Source organism: Manis pentadactyla, chromosome 16 (genome assembly GCF_030020395.1).
Source record: "Manis pentadactyla isolate mManPen7 chromosome 16, mManPen7.hap1, whole genome shotgun sequence".
Lineage (NCBI taxonomy): Eukaryota > Metazoa > Chordata > Mammalia > Pholidota > Manidae > Manis > Manis pentadactyla.
In genome coordinates, this window is record NC_080034.1 from 5,515,400 (window position 1) to 5,537,481 (window position 22,082).

Below are 22,082 nucleotides of genomic sequence, written 5' to 3' on the forward strand. Positions count from 1 at the left end.
GTCTGCAGGTTAGAGCAGCGCAGCCCAGGGTCCCCGGCCGGCCGGCTGCGGCCTGATTTCCCTGCCCCACGACCAGGGCCGCGTGTTGTCGGGGGACGTCACCTGGGCGCTTGTATTTTCATCCCTCGGGGAGCCGGTTCCTCAGCAAGGCCGGGTCTCGGGTTTCCCAAGGGGCACGTGGCATCCTCACCCCACCCCCAAGCGGCCACAGCGGGTCCCTCTGCAGGTGGCCCTCGGGTGCAGGACTCCAGCTGGACGAAGGCCTGCAGGTGCCGGAGGGAAGCGGGGCGGACACGCAGCTGTAAGGCCTGGACACGACCTCATCCCGTCCCTGAGGGGCCGGAGCCGCTCAAAGCTGGGGTCGCTCTGCGGCCCCCCACGCGGCCCCCCTGCACGCCTCCCTCGCTGCTGCCAGGGCAGCCGGGGGTCCCTCCCCGGGGAGGTCACCCCGGGAACAGCAGCGTGACGGAGCCGCAGCAGGCCCAGCCTAAACCCAGGACGTGGCAGCCCGACAGTTTGCTGGTAGATTTCATGGGAATTAAGTTCCACAGGAAAAGTTTCTACTTCCAACTAATCCAAGACAAAAATGAACAAGAAAAACAAAAATGCCTGGGAATGAAGTGGGAAGAAAAGTTTGTCCTTAAACACAGGCTGCTGCTCTGCATCTGTCAGAACTTAACGGTAGAAGAATGAATCCAACTTAAGACTGATGCCCAAAATAGTGCCCCCAAAATATGGTGCTGCCCTGGCATCTGTCTCCGCAGAGCCACACCCATTGTGAATAAGCAGCTGGCTTGGAGTGAGAAGCTGGGGGGGCCTCTGTGCTAGCGTGTGTCTTGCATCGGCCCTTCCTTTACTTTCGTTTTTATCACAATACATAAGGAAGAATGGAACCCCAGGACGTGGGTCACGGGGGGTCCCCTACGAAAGGAAACCTCCGCCCTCTAGCATCTACGGGATTGCCCCCTGGGGGTGACACAGGGCAGCCCTGGTGATCGCCGGTCCAGGAGGCTTTGATAAATGGTTTCACATAAATCCACCACGGCTATTAAAAGACATAAGTGAGTTTTGTAATCTTCAGAAGGACCAACTGCCCGCTGAGATGTGGCCCTCCAACAGCAGGGGGCATGCGGGGTTTATAACGGCTGGACCTGAAGGGCCTTCACCGCAGAGGCCATGCTGCCACCTGCGCGCTCCCACCCAGGCCGGGGGCTCCGGCTGGCCTACTGAACGGCGACCCGGAACCGCCCCAAACCCCTAGAAACAGGGTCAGTTATCGTCATGAAACATCAACTGCCAACTTTTCTGTACTCTGCTAATGTTTTTTACCCTTTCTTTAAGCCTTTCCTATAAGCAGGAAGATTTGGATGATGTTTACTCCGGTGTCACGTTCCCCCAGGACTCATGTGGTGTCAGCGAGTCTCACTTCTGTATGTCAGGATCTTTGACCTTCAATATTAATCACCAAAACTTACAAGTAAAAGAAAAAAAACATCTCCAGACCATCTTGTATCATCACTTAAGGCTGAGTCAGGCTCTTTAACTCCCAGTGATGACACTCCCAGAGAAAACCATCAGCAACACCTGTGGGCACCAGGGACGGCACATGCGCTCCTGGCACTTCCTATCTTGCTTCCTATAAGCAGCTCCATCACGCTGCTGTTCCCGGGGTGACCTCCCCGGGGAGGGACCCCCAGCTGCCCTGGCAGCAGCGAGGGAGGCATGCAGGGGGGCCGCGTGGGGGGCCGCAGAGCGACCCCAGCTTTGAGAAGCCTGTATTTTTTAATTCCAGTGCAACCATAATTACACTTCATGCCTCCGGTGTCACGTCCCCCCAGGACTCATGTGGTGTCAGCAAGTCTCACTTCTGTATGTCAGGATCTTTGACCTTCACTATTAATCACCAAAACTTACAAGTAAAAGAAAAAAAACATCTCCAGACCATCTTGTATCATCACTTAAGGCTGAGTCAGGCTCTTTAACTCCCAGTGATGACACTCCCAGAGAAAACCATCAGCAACACCTGCGGGCACCAGGGACGGCGCACGCACTCCTGGCACGGACTGCCTCCCATGCTTCAGCGAATTTGTCCTTCACGAGGACCTTTGAGTCAGCTGCTATTATTATTCCAGTTTTAAAGGAGAAGAGAACTGAGACTTGGAAAGATTAATGGCTTCTACCAATGTCACCCAGCTACAAAGACGAAACGGGGATTTGGGCCCAGCTGCTGGGGCCCCGGAGTCTTTGTCATCCACGTAACTGCCACACCACATGCAGCCCCCGAGCAGGACAGCGCGTTTCCGAGCAATGATGAAAGCAGTAAACGCCACTCCTGTATGCAGAAGCCCAGAAGTGCTCATTAAGGAGGCGAATTTGGTTCTCTGATTAAGTTACATTGTCAAAATTGAGTTCCCATTCCCCAGAGCATTTATTCCAAAGGCCTAAATTCAAAGAAGAGATGGCCCTGTGTAAGCCAAGGTCCCAGTTTTCATACATCTCATTTAATCCTCAAAGGATATTGCAGGTGGATTTTGCTATCTCCATTTTTATAAAAGGAAAAAAAAAAGACCTGGGTGAGTTATATAACTAACCCAAAGACACACAAATCACAGAGCAAAGCTGGACTTAAAATCCAGATCTCTCTAGCTCCACAGTTCATTCTACTACAGGGACCCAGGCTGGTCTTGGGCCGGTAGAGGCAGTAAACATCATGATAATCAGACTGATTCTTATTCTAGGATTTAGCCAGCAGCCAGTGCTATAAAAGTGCAAATGGCAAGAGAGCATTGGTGGGTTCCAAGTTCTAATGATCAGCTGAAAAGTGTTGATATTTAGTTATGGCCACAGAAAACAATTAGAAGCTGGCAACTGAAGTGGAAAAAAAAACAGCAAACTGTTTTATGTCCCTAGAAGAATTGCACATTTTAAATAGTTCTCTTATCCAAATTTGTATTCCAAATGGATATTATCATCTCCAGCCTAAGACTAAGACTTCTATGGATTAATAGATTTCAGCAAATGATATTAATGTTGTTCAACATCCCAGTTGTTAATAGGAAGCTTCAAAGGTCATCCTTACCATTTTATACATCTCAGCAGTTTGCACAGGTCAAAAACCTAGTAGGCATCCTTCATAGCTCCTTACCCTTTGCCCTCATATTCAAATTGCAGCCCACATGAAACTCTGCATTTAGTCACTTCAAGCTGAAAATTGAAAATACCTGCTTTAAAAGATATCTATAATAGTTCCAAAAATTGACCATATATTATACACTAAGAAACCCTCCAAAAAATTCCAGAAATTACAACCAATACAAACTCTATTTTCTGATCACAATGTGCTAACACCAGAAGTAAAGGAAAAACAGGTGAAATAACTATCAGGATAGGCAAAAGCTCTATCTCTAGCTTAACTCTTTAGTTTCAGGAAAAATTACAACCAGTACTAAAAAATAATAATGAAAAAAAAAACCCATATTTGAGTCTCTAGAACAAAGCAAGGTTTGTAATGCTAAATATTAAATAAGAATGAATTAAACATTTCATCTCAAGAAGCTAAAAAATAGAACAAACAGCACCTCAAGGAAAGTGGAAGGGACCAACTGAAAAGGAACGTCAGAAATATATGTATTATGAATCAGAAAAGGAGAATAATGAATAAGTAAGTCCAATAGTTTTGTTCTTGAAAATAAAATAATAAATAAACCACTAGCATAATTAATTAAAGAGATGGGCAGAGAAATGACTAATACACAAAAACAAAAAATACAATAGGGACAAACTACAGACTAGAAATTAAATAGTGATGAAAGGCAGACTGTATCTAGCATAATTTACACTGTTTTAGTGGAACATAATATCACTGATGAAATTAATATGTTCTCTTCATTCAAATATATAATTATAACTGCAGTTTTAAAAACTCATTCTTCTTAGATATAATTCCTAATGAACCCAATGATTAAACTCATGAGGGATCAACATATAGCTACTTATGAATAATTATGCTTCATAAGGAATAAGCAGATTCTCTCATAAACCTATCCCTGAGAAAAATCAGAAGCTCACACAATTTTTATAACATATCTTATCTTTTGCACTAAGTTCAAAATAGATAATGTCAAGAACTGTGGAGAGTCTGAGATCTTCCCAGCTTGTATACTAACAAGTCAGCGTGCTGCCAGTTCGCCAACAGCGGCAGAGGGCAAGGGCTGCCGGGGCAGAGACAAAGGGCTTGCCACTCAGGGCCAGCCAGGGGGCAGGACTCCATGTTTGGGCTGCTCCCCCTCAGCATCCAGGCCCCGAGGGGACTTCCTCAGGGCGTGCAAGTGAATCCTGCTCATGCGGAGGGTTTGTGTCATCACTGAGAGACTGAGCTTAGCAAACCTGACTGAGCCTTGCCCCCAAGGAAGACAGCATCTTTATCGTTCTGGACAAAAAGCAAATCTGCCATCCACCCACAGGAAGAAACTCTATCTTCCATGGCTGTTGACTACATGAACCTCTCAGAAAAGCTAACCCAGAACAAAAGCATCAATGCTTGCTCGCAAGACATGGAGGAATCTGAGAGACCCCTGAGAGCCATCTCCCAAGACACAGCACAGGCAATACATCGCCGAGATCAAGTGTAAGCTCAGAAGGGCACTGGATTCTTATACCCGGGCAAGGCCCCGCTCCTAACATTCAACATTCACAAGTTACCAGGTACAGTTTTCATGTGTACATCAATTCACTCTTTTTGAGTAGTAAATCGGCCCGAAATCTACTTGCTAAGAACAATGGTTTGTTATTTCCCATAAGCCCCTGTGTTGGCTACATGGTCCTTCAGCTCCTACCTGGTTTGCACGCAAGGCTGCGTTCCACCGGGTGCCTGACCCGGCTGGGAAGTCCAAGGCGGCCTCAGCTCGCTGGCCTGCAGTCTGTGCTGGCCGTCAGGCAGGCCGCCTCAGTGGCCCCGTACATGACTCTGTCGTCTGAGAGGCAAGACCAGCTTCCTTGTACGGGACTCTGGGACAGTGTCCCAAGGGAAAAAGGCCCCAACAATGTTGCTGAGCCCTTCCATCAGTCAAAGCAAGATGCAGAGTCAGCACAGACTCAAGGGATGGGAAAACACTTTTGTCCTCGTAATCAAGGAGCTGCAGAGAATTTGTGGCCATATTTTTAATCTACCACAACATGACTCCCAGACACTGGGATTCAGCGACTGGAGCAATCATGCAAAAACAGTGCAGGCAGAATGCTGAGGAGATGCAATGAGGCCAGGCTCTGAGGAACCAAGAAGTTTCCCAGTAAGAACTACAGCAGAAAAACACTAGCTGCCCAGAGTATGAATCATAAAGAGAAGTCACCGTGGTAAAAGATGTAAACCATTCTGGTTAAACAAAATCACACCATTTCATCAAAAGCAGTCCCCAATCTTAATCAGGCAGAGAATCCTTCTTTTTGGCAGAAGCTGTCACTGGTGCAGTGTTCCACATAACACTCTTTGGGAGAAACTGAAACAGCAAAAAACGCAGACGTCAAGAGTCCAACAGATCTGGTTTGGACTTGAAGCGCTGCTACCGACAAGCTTTTGACTTGGGACAAGTTGCTTGACTTCTCTGAACTTCAGGTTCCTGATGAAACAGTCATGGTTCATGTGAGGAGTGAGTGTGATAATGCATGAAAAACTGCGCCTGCCACTGACAGTGCATGACACCAAGGTCTGCTTCTGCTCTTTCCCTTGAGGCAGGCCTGGGTGCTCATTATGTCCCTGTCCTGCCGGTTCTGGGTGCGGTTCCCACTACTCGCAGGGGCAGTTGTGTAGCTGGGTGACCAGTCTGGGCACCGGTGATCATCTGTGTTCATATATTATTTATAAGAATCCCCACCTCTCCTAGATATGGGCCTGCTATTCTGTGGATGGGCATATATGTAGTGTCCCCTACGGCTTTCTACCTAAGCTGGGAGGAAAAATCATAAAACTACTTTGGAAAGGTGACTCATAGCTCATGATGCTAACTGTAATGTTGTTAATGTGGAGTATAGTATTTGAGATTTAAAAAAAACAAATCTGAAAGACAATGGAGAAGAGAAAAATCTAAGGAAACTGGGGATGAATCTCAGACGATAAAAGCCAAGGAGAAAGGCAGACATCTGGGGCAGGGAAGCAAAACAAAAACAGAGAGTGGTTTTCAAAGAAAGTAATTCTCTCACCCCGCACTATGGCAGAACAAACAGCCTGATAAAACTGAGAGCTGGGGGGTGGCCACCAAGGACCCCTGGGGAGGCCTGAACATGATTTCAGTGGGTCACAGCGCAGGCCTGCAGGGACAGCAGCTGGGAATGCCGCTCCCCTGCATTGGGAGGGAGGGCTCGCTGTCCAGCATCAAGGTTTGGGGACTGCTGTCTAAAGGAACAGCTCTGAAAGTGGTGCTCATCCTGCAGAGAGAACCACGTCAGTGTCTCGGTGGCCTCTGCACAGCAAGGGCCCTGCAAGGCCTGGAACCCAGCGCAGCCCCTCAGAGCCCCATGCACATGAGAGTGGCTTGCTGGGGTGCGGGCCACCCGAGCTGCCGTGTCCTTCGGTGAGAGTTTAATGTGGGAATTACATGATACTAACTCTCTCAAAATACACTCCTGGTGAGAAAAGCTACCAGTTCCACCTTCTCAATCTTCCAGGGCCTTCCAGAAAATGCCTGATTTGAAATGACCACACAGCAATCACCTGTATTTACTAGGAACACACCACCTACTGTCCTTAAATACTTAGGACCGTAGCAGTACGAGAGCAGGATGCCTGATGATGGCGTCTGCGCATTTTTGTTGCGAGGCAGTCTGTGTTTAGACATGTCTGCATGCCCTCAGTGAGTGATCAGATCATTCCAAACATTGATGCACAAGTGAGAGATTCTGAGGAAGAGTGACTGGAAGTTTGAGCAAATCGGTATTTACAGAATGAATCGACTGAGGGAGCAAGTCATCTCGAAGGATCACAGTGGCATAACACCGCCAGCAGAAGATGAGCATCTGCCCTCGCTGAAGCCAGATAGACGCGAGGAGACGCTGGTGCAGGGAGGCGGCCCGTGGGAAGGACGGGGTCAGTGGGGTGAGAGTCTGGGAGTGAGTGGGGAGAGCTCATTGCTAAGCTGCACACCCCCAACTGCTGGGGAGAGTGTGAGAACAGGTTGGGCCCAAACAGGACGACAACGTGCTCTGTGGCTCTGACTGTAGGATGAAAAATACAGTGAGTGAGGAGAAGGACATGAGTTAAATATTATGAAAAAAATCTCCTAAAACTCATACCACCTGGGGATCGAGAAAGCAGGAAGCTTAACATATAGGCAGTAATAATAGTGCCCAGTCATGCTCCTGAACTTTGCGTGTTAATTTATTTGATACCCAAAGTAGGTCTTGTCCCAGAATTGCCTCAGACGTATCCACCAGCCCATCTGCAGCTCCTGGTCCCTTCTCCATTCATCCAAGCCCTGCTGGGCCGGGGCACCCCGCCTCCTGAGAGGGGGCCGTGGACTCTGCCACTGACCGCCCTGGGTGACACGCCCTGGGTGACACTTCTCAGGCTCCGTTTAGTGGGCTCTTGTTCAATATCACACAGTCTGCATTTACGAAACACCCTCTCTCATTCCTGTTTTGGAATATTCTCTCTGGCCATAATTTCCCTCCTCCTGTCTTAACTTTTCCAAAGCAATTTAGGCATTTTCTGTCACCAGTTCCACCCTATTTCTGTCGGGCAGGCTTTTAATCCCAGGAGTCTTAAAAATAAGTAACAGAATATGGGAAAAGCAGAATGGGTGTATGTCATTAGTGGAAAGGAGTCCTTAAATATCACATGAAATGGTGTGACTCCTTTCAAAGTGTTGAAAAAGTTGCTAAAACCCAAAGCACTAGAAACAGTGTTTTCTCTAATTGTTCTATCCGACTGCCCCTTGCTTAAGCTTGATTCAGTCACTCATTGTGTCCTGGGCCTCAGGCTCAGGCTGCAAGACGTGAGACATAAAGATGAAGTCCCTATAAAATGCACTGTGTGGTTGTCGGGACATATACATTATCGAACGGAATTCAAAGAAGGAAGGAAGTCCCCAAAGCCACCAGCACAGAGGGCACCTCGCCGGGTACTGGAGGGAGGGGTGCAGGGATGCAAGAGAAGCCCACAGTCTGGTACAAGCCCTGCAAGAGAGCCCAGTCCATTTAAGGATATGCAGTGTTCTAATGGAACATAAAACTTAAAACTGTAAAACAATAAAAGCTCAATGGTTACATGCTTTTTTCTTCCCACCCCAAACTTGCCCTGCCCCTCCCCCTCCAAATCCATTCTCGAGCCTCCTTTCCTGGTCACCAAACGGCCTCTCCGTGCTGTGCAGCTGCGAACTTCAGGCTTCCCCGACACCGAACTGCAGCCTAACTATCCTCCAGGCCCTCCGAAGCCAGGAAGTGAGGTCAGCATCACTTGATGGAATGTCATTTAAACTATTCAGAGCAAGTTTCGATGTCTTCCCGCCCAACATACATTGGAGGTGAAATACATGGAGTCCCTTGAGAGTCAGAGGTGGGGACTTGAGATTAAATGTCCTAAGACTCAAGGGTGGGGAGGGGTTGACACCAGGTATTACATGCAGACCGTCGGCAGGGGGAGGAAAACCAGAGAGAAAGCAGAGAGATCACAGAAAAATGAGAGGAACGTTCACTACACCCTTTGAAAGATGGACACTGAGAGCTGAGTTCCTGAGAACCATTTACCTCCCCCGTGGCCGTCCTTTGCTTCCAGAGATTTGATATTAAACCTCCATATATCAAACTACTTCGAACTGTTTTGTTTGTTTTCTCATAAGAGTAATAGCCAGAACACGGACCACTGTATCACCACATTCATAAAAATCCTATTTTGAGCTTCACTAGTCACTACCTGTCCCCAGCATTGATTTCCTCCAAAATATCTGATCGTTCCTGCTATCCACAGAGACCGATGCATCACCGACCTTTCCCCAGACCCCGTTATCATCCTAGTCCCTTTAATATCCACATGATAACTGCGCGGGCAAACTGTATGGGTCAGCTCGACTGGGCAAAAGGATGCCCAGATAGCCGGTAAAACATTATTTTTGAGCATGTGTATGAGGGCACTGCCGGAAGAGACTGGCACCTGAATCAGGAGACTGAGCAAAGGAGGCGCAACCTCACCAGCATGGCGGGCATCATGCCACCCACCGAGGAGGGCGGACGTGTACTCTCTCTCCCTCTGCTGCAGCCCGGCCACCCTCCGTTTGCCCTCGGACACTGCAGCCCCTGGTCCTCGGCCTCTGACCCTGGGACTCAGAGGAGAAGGAAAGGAAGGAGGAACACGAGCACCACAAAGAAAGACTTGGCAAAACGTGATGCTGGGAAGGAAAGGAGATGCCACCGGCTGAATGCTTGTGTTTCCCCAGATTTGTGTGCCTAACCCCTGGTGTGGCAGAAATTGGAGGTGGGGTCTCCGGGGGGCATCTAGGGTCATGAGGGTGGGACTGTCATGGTGACATGAGCGCCCTTATGAAAAGAGGCGTCGGAGCCCGCTGCCCCCCCCACCCCCGTGCATGTGAGCGCACGGCAGGACGGCGAGGGGCCCGGCTGCGAGGCTGGAGGGGAGGCTCGCGGGGAGGCCCCTCAGCCACGGGATTTCCAGCCTCCAGCGCTGTGAGAAAAGAAATTCTGTCCCTTAAGCCACCAGCCTGTGGCATGGCAGCGTGAACTAAGACAGGCAAGGTCAAAGAGGAGACTGGGATTTTCTATCTGGATTCATGGGAAAATGCTCACACCTCTGATAAACAGAAAGGAGAGGAGAGGATCTGGGTCATGAGAGACCCCAGGGATTCAAGTCAGCGTCAGCTCTCTCTGCAGCATGCGAGCCAAATGGGGCCATGTGTCTTATTTGTGACAAAGACAAATATCATTGAGTATGACATGGTGATGCTTGGGTGTGTCTTTGCAGGATGACCACGTGGTGACCTCACATCTGAGGCAAACGAGTAGCAAAGCTGTAAGAAGGCAAAGACAAAGCTCATCCGGACCTCCCCACTGCTGTTCACGTTTGAGTGTGTGTTCCTATTTATCTTCTCCAGTGGTGTTGATAATGAGCTGTCAAACAATGTTACTGCCAGCATCTGAAGTATTTTATTACATTGCTTAGGTTTTTACTATTGTTTTTTATGATGTGCCAGTGGCATATAATGAGAAGAAAGCCACTTGAATACCCATTCAGACCAAGAAGGTTTTTCCATCACCAAACTTAAAATGGTAAAACAATCACAGGAGTTTTCTTTAAAAAGTAATCAACCAGGTATTCCTCTGATCTGACACCAGGTCTCCCGGACCAATGCTTTTCCTCTTCCGGGGTCTGTGTTATGCAGGATGGCTCTCCAAGGACTGCCGGACGTGGTCTACAGGACAGTTAGTGTCCAGTATCGGCACCACCACATCTGCATGTGAGCCTTACTAACTTGCAAGTAAGCATGTGGAATAAATAATTTTCTCTTGTTGGCTTTCATTGGTGTTGTAGCAAAACCAACACTCTTTTCCCCATTCAGTCTGATCTGGGTATTATTAGTAGAGATAAGGTGAAACACATTTGGGTAGAATCTTTTGCTCCTCGAGAAAAGGTCAAAAAGCAATGAGTAATGTCATCAATATCAACAATAGCCTGAAATTGTCTTTTTTTAAAGTTAAAAGACAAAGAAGGTCAAGCCAACTGGTAGAGATTTCATGATACACCTGGTGGAACGTGACTCAGCATCAATCGGTAGGAAGCCAGAGGCCTGCTCTGTCCCTGGGTGGTCAGCATCCGGAGCTGCCCCAGGTGATTGCAAGTCCAGCAGTTTGAGTGCACAGGTTTGCTGTGGATACCCCCAGGAGCAGACCCTGGGACACAGGTGAGTGTTTTATTTGGAAGGTGACCGCAGGGGCTGCTGGCAGAGAGAGCACCGGGCACCGGCATTACCTGGGGCCTTGCTGAAGCAGGTCGCCGTGTCCAGCTCCAAGAGTTTCAGAGTCAGTGGGTCTGGGTCAGGCCTGAAATATGCATTTCTAAGAAATGTCCAGATGATGCAGGTGGCTACAGGTTCAGACCAACTGCTTGAACACAGCCTGGGCATCAGTGCCTCGAGAAACTGCCTCTGAAGCTATATTTCACTCTGGCAGCACCTTACATTTCTCTCTGAGCACCTACCACCCCACATTACAATGTTCTTCCTGTTCTGTCTCCCTGGCTAGGCTCTGAGGTTCTTGAAGGCAAGGAAACAGTTTTTCATCTCTGTTGTTTGGGGACTGGCATAAAACAGGCACTCCGTAAATACTGGCTAATGAGAGGAAAGGAAAAGACAGTCTCAGGGAAGAGAGAGAAGGAGAAACGAGTGGGAAAGAGGAGAAAGGGGCAGGGAGGACAGAAACTGCAGAATGGCTCCCGGTCCTCGGCTGGCTCCGTGACGTAGGTTCTCCAGAATGCAGACAGGGAGTCAAGACTGAGGGCATCTAGTTTATTTGGGAGGGGCAGGTATGTCCACACTGGACTGAGAAGTGATGCATGAAGGAAAGGGACAGCAAACAATTAAGGGTGCATTATAAGGCGGCACACACTGTGCCCACGGATGAGTGAGGGGGGAGCTTCTGGAAGCAGTGTCAAGTGAATGCCTCCCAGACAAGGCTGCAGGGAGCTGGAGTGGATTTGCCCCCACACCTTTCAGTAATTGGCTGCCCCCAGGAGATTTGAATGCTCAGGCACTTTGAGCTGACTGTGCAAAGGTCCTGGGTGTTGGAAGTCAGACTGACGTGCATAGAAATGGGAAAGGGACCCCAGGAGATATGAGTGAATAACTGACAGCGTCTGCTACACTCAGATACTAAAGAGAAATTTCCATTAAGTTATGTCCAAGAAAAAGAGAGAATCTAGGGTGAAACCTGGAGACAGGGAATGTTCTGGTTCATCGATTAACAAATTTTAGGCTTTTATATTTTAAAAGTCCATTTTACACTGATAGGAATCAGTCCAAGGCAAATTTAAGGAAAGACACCATCATTAAAAAAAAAACAACTGTAAGCGTCACCAACATCCAGATTCCTTAGAGACCATCAATTACCTAAGTCGTCATCCTGAAGGAAAGGAGAAGGTAAGACAGACAGAAAAGTGAGCTTAGTTCATGGCCCCGGAGAGGTCTGGAGAGGCAGAGATGTTCTCTGCGGTCCTGAGCTAGCACTGATCAAATAAAAGCAGCAGCCTAACCACAGGACGCCTAACCAAGGCGACTGTAACGAGATCTATGAAGGTATTCTCCTGGCACTTATTAAGTGAAAATATGCCCTCGTAAACTCATTACACAAGCCGTATGAACATTTCATTGCTGGTAAAGCTGTATTTTCTGTGAACTTGAGAGAAATTTTTAAATGTCACATAAATCCAGAAAAAATTACACATCGATATGGGTACACTCTTTTCACTCTTGACGATTCTAAACCCAGTGAATAAAAGCACCTTCATGTGGAGTTTAACTTATGATTCATTAAGCTTTCTGTACATGCCTTTATGAACAAAGCTCAGGGCTAAGCTTTATGGCACAAAGAATAAAGCATAGTAGTTGCTCTCAAGAAAGTTATGACCGAGTAAAGGAAATACGATGGGTGTGTAGAAAAATTAAGATTGCTAAGTGCCATCCCAGAAAACAGGCTATCACAAACAGAGAGGGGGAAGTTCATTTTAGGAGAGGGAAGTCAAGCCCTCAGGGGTCATGCGGCATTTGCACTGAGCCTTAAAGCACTTGCAGGACTTGGACAGGGAGGGGAGAACAGCATTTCACAGGCGCAAAACCATACAAACACATGGTGGTCAGATATCTTAGGTGATTCAGAGATATAAACAGAAGGTTTAACATGACTGGAGCATGGAGTGTATAAAGAGGAAAGAAAACTGAAGTCACGAACAAGTTTGTACTTAAGGCATGAAAGTTCTAGGGCTTCTCTGCCTAATAGGGTCACCACTCGCCACATGGAGCATTGCACCCTTGAAATATAGCTAAAAACATATTTCAAAGACTTAGTAGAAAAAAAAGGTAAAATATTAATAATTTTTATATTGATGACAAGTTGAAATGATATTATTTTAATATGTTGGGTTAAAAATATATCACATTCTTAATTTGAAATCACCCATGTAGTGTGAATTGTGTTCTATTGAAAATGCTGCTCTCAAACACTAGCCAGAATGTTCATATTTTGCTCTGTAAGAAGCCATGGTCCTTCGGACAAAGACTGAATGATGGCAGCAGAGTTAGACATCGGTCCCAGGATGACTCATCTTGCTTTGAAGGGAGAGACTAGAGCAGGAAGAAGAACGAACTGCACACACAAGGAGAGGAAGCAAGGGGTGGTACATGTGCAGAAGAAAAGACCCGCGTGGTCCATGCAGGGGAGGCGGGCTCGTGGTCCCGGGCTGCGGGTCAGAGATGACGTGCAGGGCGGGTAGGAGGCACGCCATGGTCCTGGAGAGGTGACGGGGTGAGTGTGATGTCAACAGAGCCAGCAGAGGGGATGGGATAGAGAAACAAACATGGGCTCAACTTGGGACATAATGGGTCTGGGGTCTGTGGGACATGGAAGTAGAGCAGCAGAGTGGACAGAAATGTGGGAGAACAAATACTCCTACAGCTTGGAGATTTTCAAAGACCATAGAAAGGAAAAAACACTGACAAATTGTCTGAAATAGCAATTCTGTATTCAGGAAACAAAGCCCTTGGGCTCCTCTTAGGTCAGGCAGAGAGGCCACAGCCCCGCGTGCTATCAAAACCACAACGTGTATCAAGTTGGCAAATGTCACCAGGCCATGGTGTTTTCAAATTTTCAAGCTGTGAAAAAGCATAAAATAAGGGAAAACTCCTTCATTTAGCTATTACATACTGAATTCCACTAAGGGTCAGGCGCTGACAGCACCCTGCCGCGATGGACGTGAATGTGGCATCGGCCTGTCCCAAGATCGCTCCTAGGCACCTGGCTTTTCTCATGAAGTGAAAATGTTAAGGAACGATGAAGCTGATGTGAAAATTGTCAAACCATTAAGCTGTAAAAATTGCAACCTCTAATCAAAACAAAACCTGAGGCAGAATGGGACATTTCAAGCATGTTTTCATTTTGTGACTGGTTTTAGTATGTTACAATATTAGCTCTAAAACTCTTTAGCATTCTGTATCATCATTAAGTGTCTATTGTTTTTAATGTTGCTATTCAGGAATCATTTCCTTCCAATGGAGACCAAGTCTGTTCTGTGCTTTATGTGAGGTCACATCTCTAATCTTTAAATATGATTTCCATGATCAGAGAGACCTAAGGAGTCTCCTTACAGCTGAGAAGATTATACCTTCCAAACTAGAAGAAAAAAGTATCCATTTATCAGTGAGGCAGATGGAAACACCACATCAAATTCTCAAAGCATTAACTGGAATTGTGTCATAGTCCAGACACAATTACACGGGGATTGGTGGCTGGCACTCAAACAACCATAAACAGAACATTCTAAGATGTTTGGGGGTGGGGGAAACAGGGCCTCTGAATCCTTGCAGAATCATTATCTTCTCATCGAAGTCTGAGCCCGGAATCAGAGGGGTACAGAGCACAAACATTTTCCCAACAGAGAGATGGCAGAGCACCAGTTTCAGAAACTGAAGGGCTGTAAGCAGGAACTGTAATCATGTCTGACAGCCTGTAAGTACTGCACAAAATTAGGGGTGAGCTCTGTCATTTCCACTGATGAGGTGAACCCACAGTTTTCTAGGTCTGTGCCAGCAGTTCTGACAGAGAACAATGTAAAATTCCTTATGAAAAGAAGATACAAGTCTTAAAAAGTCCAATTATGGTGACTGCTTACTCCTGACAAATTACACAGTCACTTTAACAGAATAGAGAAGACGGAAGCAGGTCCAAAACCCTGCCTTGCCAGAATCCTGATGACACCTTCTAGGATACAGTCACGGCGCTAGGGGAGAGCTGGGGGCAGGTCTTTAAGCTTGTAATTAACCCTAAAAGAAGAAAACATGATTGAATGATCATTCTAATAGCAGAAGAATAATGGTGATATGGTGACAGATCAGACAAAGGAGTTCTTTCTCAGAGGAAGAACATTACTGCAATTTCCATTTTAATTTGAGCTGAACTATTATTTGGTAAAACTCTCTAGATCCTTAAAGAATATTCATTCAAATCTTCTAAGCTGTCAGCGAAATACACTATAACTGTATTCATTTCTTCAGCAGCCCTGATAGCAGAAGGAAGAAGTAGCCCCATTACAGAAAATGGAGTTTTATGTAACCCTTATGATGACTGTGGGAAATCAAGGCATCGATCATACCCTCATTCCACCTTTAAGTGATGACGTGGCTGATATCCCTTTTCCATTGTAATATTTCTTCAAGTTTAATTACTGTACAATTAGAAGGCCATCTTATTAGAATAAATTCAAGACATTAATTTAAAAAGAAATAAAATGTCCTTATCCCATGGCACCCTAAATACCAGGTAGGTGAAAGTCACCCTAGAATGAAGAGAATTTTTAAATTTTTATGTTAAAATATCCTTTTGTGGAAGAAGACAGCTAACCTTTCCTGATCTCGAATTAAATGCCAGGCACTGGGCGAAGTGCTCTACACAGAGCATGTCACTGAATTCTCACTCTGCCTGATGAGACCCTGAAACAGGAGTGCCAGGGATTGAGGCTCCTGGGCACGCGGAGGCCTGAGCAAAGCCTGCCCTGGCCCCACACTGACAGCACGGCCCCCCGGGCTGCCACCCCCACTCGCTGAGGTTTGTCTGACCGGCTTCCCAGCACAGACCACCACCACCTGGCACCCAGCCTGAGAAGAACGTGAGCCCCAGGTGTGCAGCCCTGTTCTTACACGAAAGCAAAAAACAGCATTTTTGGGATTTTCGTTACCATGGCTAATAGTGGTCTCTATCAGAAATAAGCAGAATGGTAAGAAATGTTTTATAAAGACAGCAGGGAACTTCTTATGCTGCAGTTAACCCCCAAGTCAGTGGAGGCAGAGAGGGTTACAGAGTCCTGGGGAAATTGGGCAAGAAATGTACGTACAAGTAACAGAAATCAAGCCGAACTATTTAAGCCAGTGGGGGATGGGAGGACACGGGAGACCCTCAGGACACACTAGACTTGGTAAGGCCAGAATGAGGAAAGGTGGGATAACTGGAGTCCCTTAACAATTCCACTCCCGTGGCCAACGGGCACGAGAAAACATACTCAGCACCACCGACCACCGGGGAAAATGCAAACCAAAGCCATGGAGAGCTACCGCGTTGTACCCACTGGGCGACGGCTATGGGAGGAGGAGGGGACAGGAAGGCCGGTGAGAGAGAGAGAAACAGACGAACAGACAGAATGGGTGAGGACGTGGGGAAATGGGAACCCTTGTACACGGCTGGTGGGAATGTAAAATGCTGCAGCCACCGTGGGAAACAGTAGGTCAGGTCCTCAGAACACTGGGCAGAATCGCCGCAGGGTCCATCAGGTCCACCTGGGGCATGGACTCCAAAGAGCTGGAAGCAGGGAAGCTCGTGTTCACAGCAGCACCGCCCACAACAGCCAAAGGCGGAAACGGCGCAAAGCTCATCAACAGGTGAGGGGATACATGGAACATGGTCCATACACGGACTTTTATTCGGCCTTGTAAGGGAAGAAATTCTGGCACATGTAACCACAGATGAACTGGGAAGACTTCACGCTAAGTGAAAGATGCCCGTCACAGAAGGACAAACACTGTGTGACCCCACCCAGGAATGGTCTCCAGAGCAGTCGGATTCCAAGAAACAGAGAGCGGGATGGCCGCTGCCTGGGACGACTGTAGAAGGGGGCGGAGTTCCCATTTGGGAAGAGGGCAGCATTCTGCAAATGGATGGTGGTGGCGGTTGCACAAAACCTGTCAGCATACCGAGGAAATGGATGGTTTCCAGAAAGGGGGCCCCAAAAGTGTCCACTATGAAAGACGGCTTTTCAGCACGTAGGCAGACAACTGACGTGTGTTGCACATTACATGGTTCTGTTTAATCTGACTGCCTTGACTGAATATTTGTACATGCATCCGCATCTCAGTGTCACTGAATTGCTAGAATCATTTCACCCGTCTCCATGTGTCTCTCATGCCTGTGGACACTGAAGTGATACCTCAAAAAAATGATTCAGTCATCTTCATAAATGTGAATGTTTAATTAATAGGAAAGATTTAGATGTTAAAAACATCAGTGTATTTTTCTAACTTGTTCATTTCTCAGCGATATTAAGCCCAAGGGATACACTTCTCTAGCATATTTTAGGTAACTTGTAAAATAGAATTCTTTCTGAAGACTGGAAATGCAGTTTTCCTGTTCCCCCAGGCGTGGAAGCCAAGCAGACGGCCTCTTATCCGTGTACACAGCCGTCAGAACGGCAACAACAGCCCGTGAGAGAATAAGCAGAAACTGAAGGGCAGAAATAAATAATTGAGTGAAAGGTAAGACTGCTTCCGGATGAACAAGAACACTGCGGTTCAAGCCCGACAGCGACGTGCTGTGAGCGGGTACACAGACTGGTCAGGAACGACTCACACCTGCCCTGCATTTCCGAGTACTGCGCTGTCGTCTAGGGAGGAGACCGTCCAGGGGCTGTGCGGGCAGCTGGGGGCCACGCGGCCGTGTCCTCATCACCGCTGCTGCGGTTGACACTTAGGGACAAACTGGTCAAGAGTGAGTGAGACCACGAAGGAGAAGAGACATGTAATACGTCCTCTACGACGTGAGGATGAGGACGACCAGGATGGTAACAGTCGTGGGGGTGCTGATGATCAACCCAGCTTGTAAGTGTGTCGTGAAGATTAACAAGCTACGGTCCGGGAAGTTTTCCAGTGCGCCTGGCGCATAGCAAGTGATGCACAGGTGTGGCCGTTACACCCTCCGGTCACTGCAGGTTCTGAAACCTGCACGTAATTTCAGCAGGAGAACAAACAGCGCCCGTCTGCATTAGCTCACGCGGATGCCCGTTTTCCATGCGTCAAGTCGCCTTACTTGGAAGCAGGCCTGCCCCTGACCCCCCGAGAGTAACCTCACAGCAGCCAGCACCTCTCCTGCCCAGGTCTCACCGGCTGCTGCGTTCCATAGGTTTCCGTCTGTGGCTCCCACGGCAGCTTCTGTAGACACCGTACAGCTACACGTGAATGTGGACATAAACGTTAGAATCATGCAGCAATGCGAGTGAACAGACTACATAATCACCTGGCAAATAAAGTCGCTGCTGCCAAGATGAACTACTTATGTCCAAAAGGAAGAAATGGCAGCAGGAATTCTTATAAAAATTACTTTATTAGGAACTAAAAACTTTCTTTAATGTACAGTATGTTTACAGTAGTGATGTTCTGTTGGTGTTTTGCCCTAAACACTCATCTTTGGGAGGGAGGGTTAATTACTTTCATTCCTATTTTGGCTAATGTTTTCATCTGTCCAAAATTTCAATGTCCTTATAACTTTGAAAACAAAAAACCATCAGAACATAAAAAGAAGATAATTTCAGAATACCTTGGAGGAGGAGGACAACCCTGTTCAGAAACAAATATAAAAAATGAGCAAGTTGGTAGATAGAACCACACAACAGACCCCAGAGGCTGGTCTGCTCACGGCTGCATCCCCATCGTCTACAACAGTGCCTGAAACACAGCAGGCATTGAATGAGTCGTTGTCTATTTTGAAATGGATGGAAGAATTGTTGACGTCTAAACCTATTATCATGCAGAAGGTTCTGGGTTTTGTATAAGGGGTCAACAGTCTAAGAAGCAGCTCTTCGTCTGGGGAGGAGCCACCCACTCCTGGGCGGTTGGAAATGGGGGGGAGGTCGGTCCATCATGACTTTGGCTGCTACCAGTGGCTCATAGGTGGGGGCCAGGTGTCCTAAACTCTGCACTATGGAGAAGAGGGGAGGAGATAAGGAAGGACAGTGAACACCCAAAATTCAAACAACAGGCTGTCGACAATTCCCGGAAGCAGAATTGGTGGGCGAGATCAAAGAAGTCCTGACAGTGAAACCGGAAAGATAGCGGCAGACCTTGGGCACCTTTTATTAGGCTTGGGAGGCCTTTGCTATGAGTGGGGAACTATTTGGAAAACTGAGGTGGCCTAAAAATGTCTAAATCCTAACTTCTTGGGTATATGTACAAGCTGCAGAATTGACCCCGAGCATCTACTTTTCACAGTAAAGTAAATGTGGAATAATTATAAAGTAGGTTGCAAATTTAAGTTAAGAGATTTAAAGAAAGCCCACGTTTGTGGCAAGCATCTGGGGCGTGCTCCCAGAGCTCCACATACGCCCGCCCACCGCTTTCCTCCCCACTGCACACGACCTCGGCCTCAGGCCCTGAGCGCTAAGCAGTGAGCAGAGACAGAAGGCAGCCTGAGGTGGGCACCCTGCGCAGGCGGCTCCAGGAAGGAGCAAGAAGAAGACAGACCATTAAATTCACTGAGTCAAGAAAATACGATCCTGTCGGGGAATCATTTCATCCCTATACTGTTTCCATTATATTTCACCCGGGAATCATTTTCTCCATTCTTTATTCTAATAGACTAATGTGCAGAAGAAAGCAAAGAGGTGGCTCCATGTGCTCCACATTCAGATGGACGACTGTATGTCAGGACATAGCAATAAACGCTTCTGTTCATGTGATTCCCGTACTATCCGTGAGCTCAGTAAGACCATCACAATGTTTATCAGACGTTCACTGTGAATCCGTGACACACAGGCACAGCAGTGCGGGAAGCAGGTGCAGGCTGTCACACAGCGGCGTCCCCGTGATTCAAGCCCTGCTGGCCCCAGACTCACCTACAACGTAAGACCTAAACCCTGGGCTGCTGTTCTTCCAGCCCCTCCTTGCCACCCACAAACGCAGCATGAGTAGCAGTAAGTTCTCCACACCCCATCAGTGCTTTCCTGTGCCCTGGCGGGGTGAAAGGCAGTGTTTCTTATTCAAAAATTATTGGGAATTTCACGACAGTGACAACCTGGCATTAAACCGAGCATGGGTCCCCTTTGTCCCTCCACAGTGGCACAGACTGCTGGCCCATGATGCCAGCCTCGGCCTCAGTGTCCTGCCCTGTGGACAGTAACAGCATCAGACTCACAGGGCTGGGATAGGGAGTTAATGAGGCCACATACGCAGGCCACTGAAGAGGGCTGGGCACACAGTAGACGTCATGCAGCGTGAGCTATAAAGATGCATCTGACAAAAGATACCCATGGGGCTTCAGAGTCATTTTTGAGTTGGGAAGAGTCATGTCTCCCAAATCTTAATTTTACAACATAGAAAGAGCACAACAAAAACTCCTCTTATTTTGTGTCTCTCATTCTTTAACCTCCTTCCATTGAAATCTCCTCCTACAACACAATACCCATTTGGTCCAGGTCGTCCCCTGTCCGGCTAACCCACAGGAAGGCAAAGGGGTCACTCTCCCTGCGACGGTGCCCTGAGTGGCTCCCCACTCCTCCCTTCTCTGTTCATAAACCTGCACGCGCGCCCTCTCAACAGCCATCCTACCTCTCACTTCATCGGCCATAATCCTGCCTGCTTCCTTCCTTCCTTGGCCAAAGGTTTCAAAGAATATACACTATATCTTCCCCTCCATTTTCTGAAATCCAATATACATTCTCATCCATTCTGCTGAAACAGCTCTCCCAAAGCCAACACTGACCTCCCAGCCATCCAGTCCATTGGCTTTTCCTCCCTTTAATCTCTTTCTTCTGCTCTCAATTGTTCTGCAGCCTTCTTGAATCAAAAGCCTCACTTCTGGTTCGCTGTAGTCCCTTCCGCTCCCGCCCTGCCCCCTTCTCTGTCTGTGGCCACTCAGTCCCTTGGCACTGGCCTCCACGTGCATGTCCCTTGGGGGGGGTCCACGGATTTCTTCTCTTCTTTCAACGTTTGTCAGTTCTCCCTTGTCAGTTCCATACAAACTCATGACTTCAAACACTGCCTGGATGTTGATAATTCCTCTCTCTTTATATCGCCCTTATTCATCTCTAAAGCTCAGGCCCGCATTTTTAACTACAACCCACATTTTTTACTGAACTCAGTACATTTTCTCCTTCATGAGGACACCATCCTCCAGAGACCCTGGGCCGAAAACATTTTCACACTGTCAACACTTCACTTTTCCTTGATGGCCAACATGGAATCAATATTCGTCCTGCCTTCTATCAGCTGTAACACCCATTTCTTTATTCTTACCACCACTACCTCACTTCAGGCCCTTTGGGACTCCAAACTAGTGGAATCTCTAAATTGTCTCCCTCCTTCTTTTTTTCTCTATTTTACACACAATGCCAGAAATTCCTAAAACATCCCGAGAAAGACTTCAGTAACTACCTATTATAGGAAATGAAGTCCAAACTCCTTATTCTGACATTTTATTCTCTCCACTCACTGACCTTTACTTAGATGTCATATTGTTTACCGACCTCACAAAACAGCTCCAGCCTTCTTGGTTCAGGTTCCGCTTTCGAGGGAACTCAGTGATTTAAGGTTCACTGTCAGTATCTGCAAAAGCAGAAGTAGCAGCTGGGCTGTGATTCATGCTCATGGTAAAGGAAAAGCATTTATGACACTTAAGAACAGTAAGGGGACTGTCACAATAGGTACATGGACCACTGCAGTGGGGTCTTCCAGTGCGGGAGAGAGAAGGGGCTCAGCTCCAAATACAGCACGGAGAGGTGCGAATGGAGAGCCAGGCAGTGGGGTGGGAGTCGGCTGACAGAAAATCACTAGGAGGGAAGTCAAGAGCGCAGAGGGTATCCTGGCCAAGCCGACGGAACACGGCTCCTGCAGCAGGCCGGGCGACCAGACACCACGCGGGGGCTGGAAGGTGAGGAGCCAAATACCAAGGGGGACCAAAGATTAAGGGTGGGGATTCTGACTAAACCGACTCAGCAGGATTCTTGCTAAAACTGGACAACGCAGAGACAAGCACTGAAGTCAGGTCCTAGTTGAGAAGAGAATTCAGTGGAGCCTGAGTAGAGTCAAGAAATCTCTGTCAATTTCAGCTGAGTTCAAAAG

At 47.6% G+C, this 22,082-nt stretch overlaps 1 protein-coding gene across 1 annotated transcript in view; it reads left to right on the top strand.

Moving 5' to 3' along the window:
* The first annotated feature begins 16,542 nt into the window (after positions 1 to 16,542).
* IMPG1 (interphotoreceptor matrix proteoglycan 1) overlaps positions 16,543 to 22,082 on the top strand; it is a 122,245-nt gene continuing 116,705 nt past the window's right edge. Inside the window, 1 exon segment of the mRNA XM_057494270.1 lies at positions 16,543 to 16,637. Coding sequence (XP_057350253.1) covers positions 16,543 to 16,637 — 95 coding nt within the window.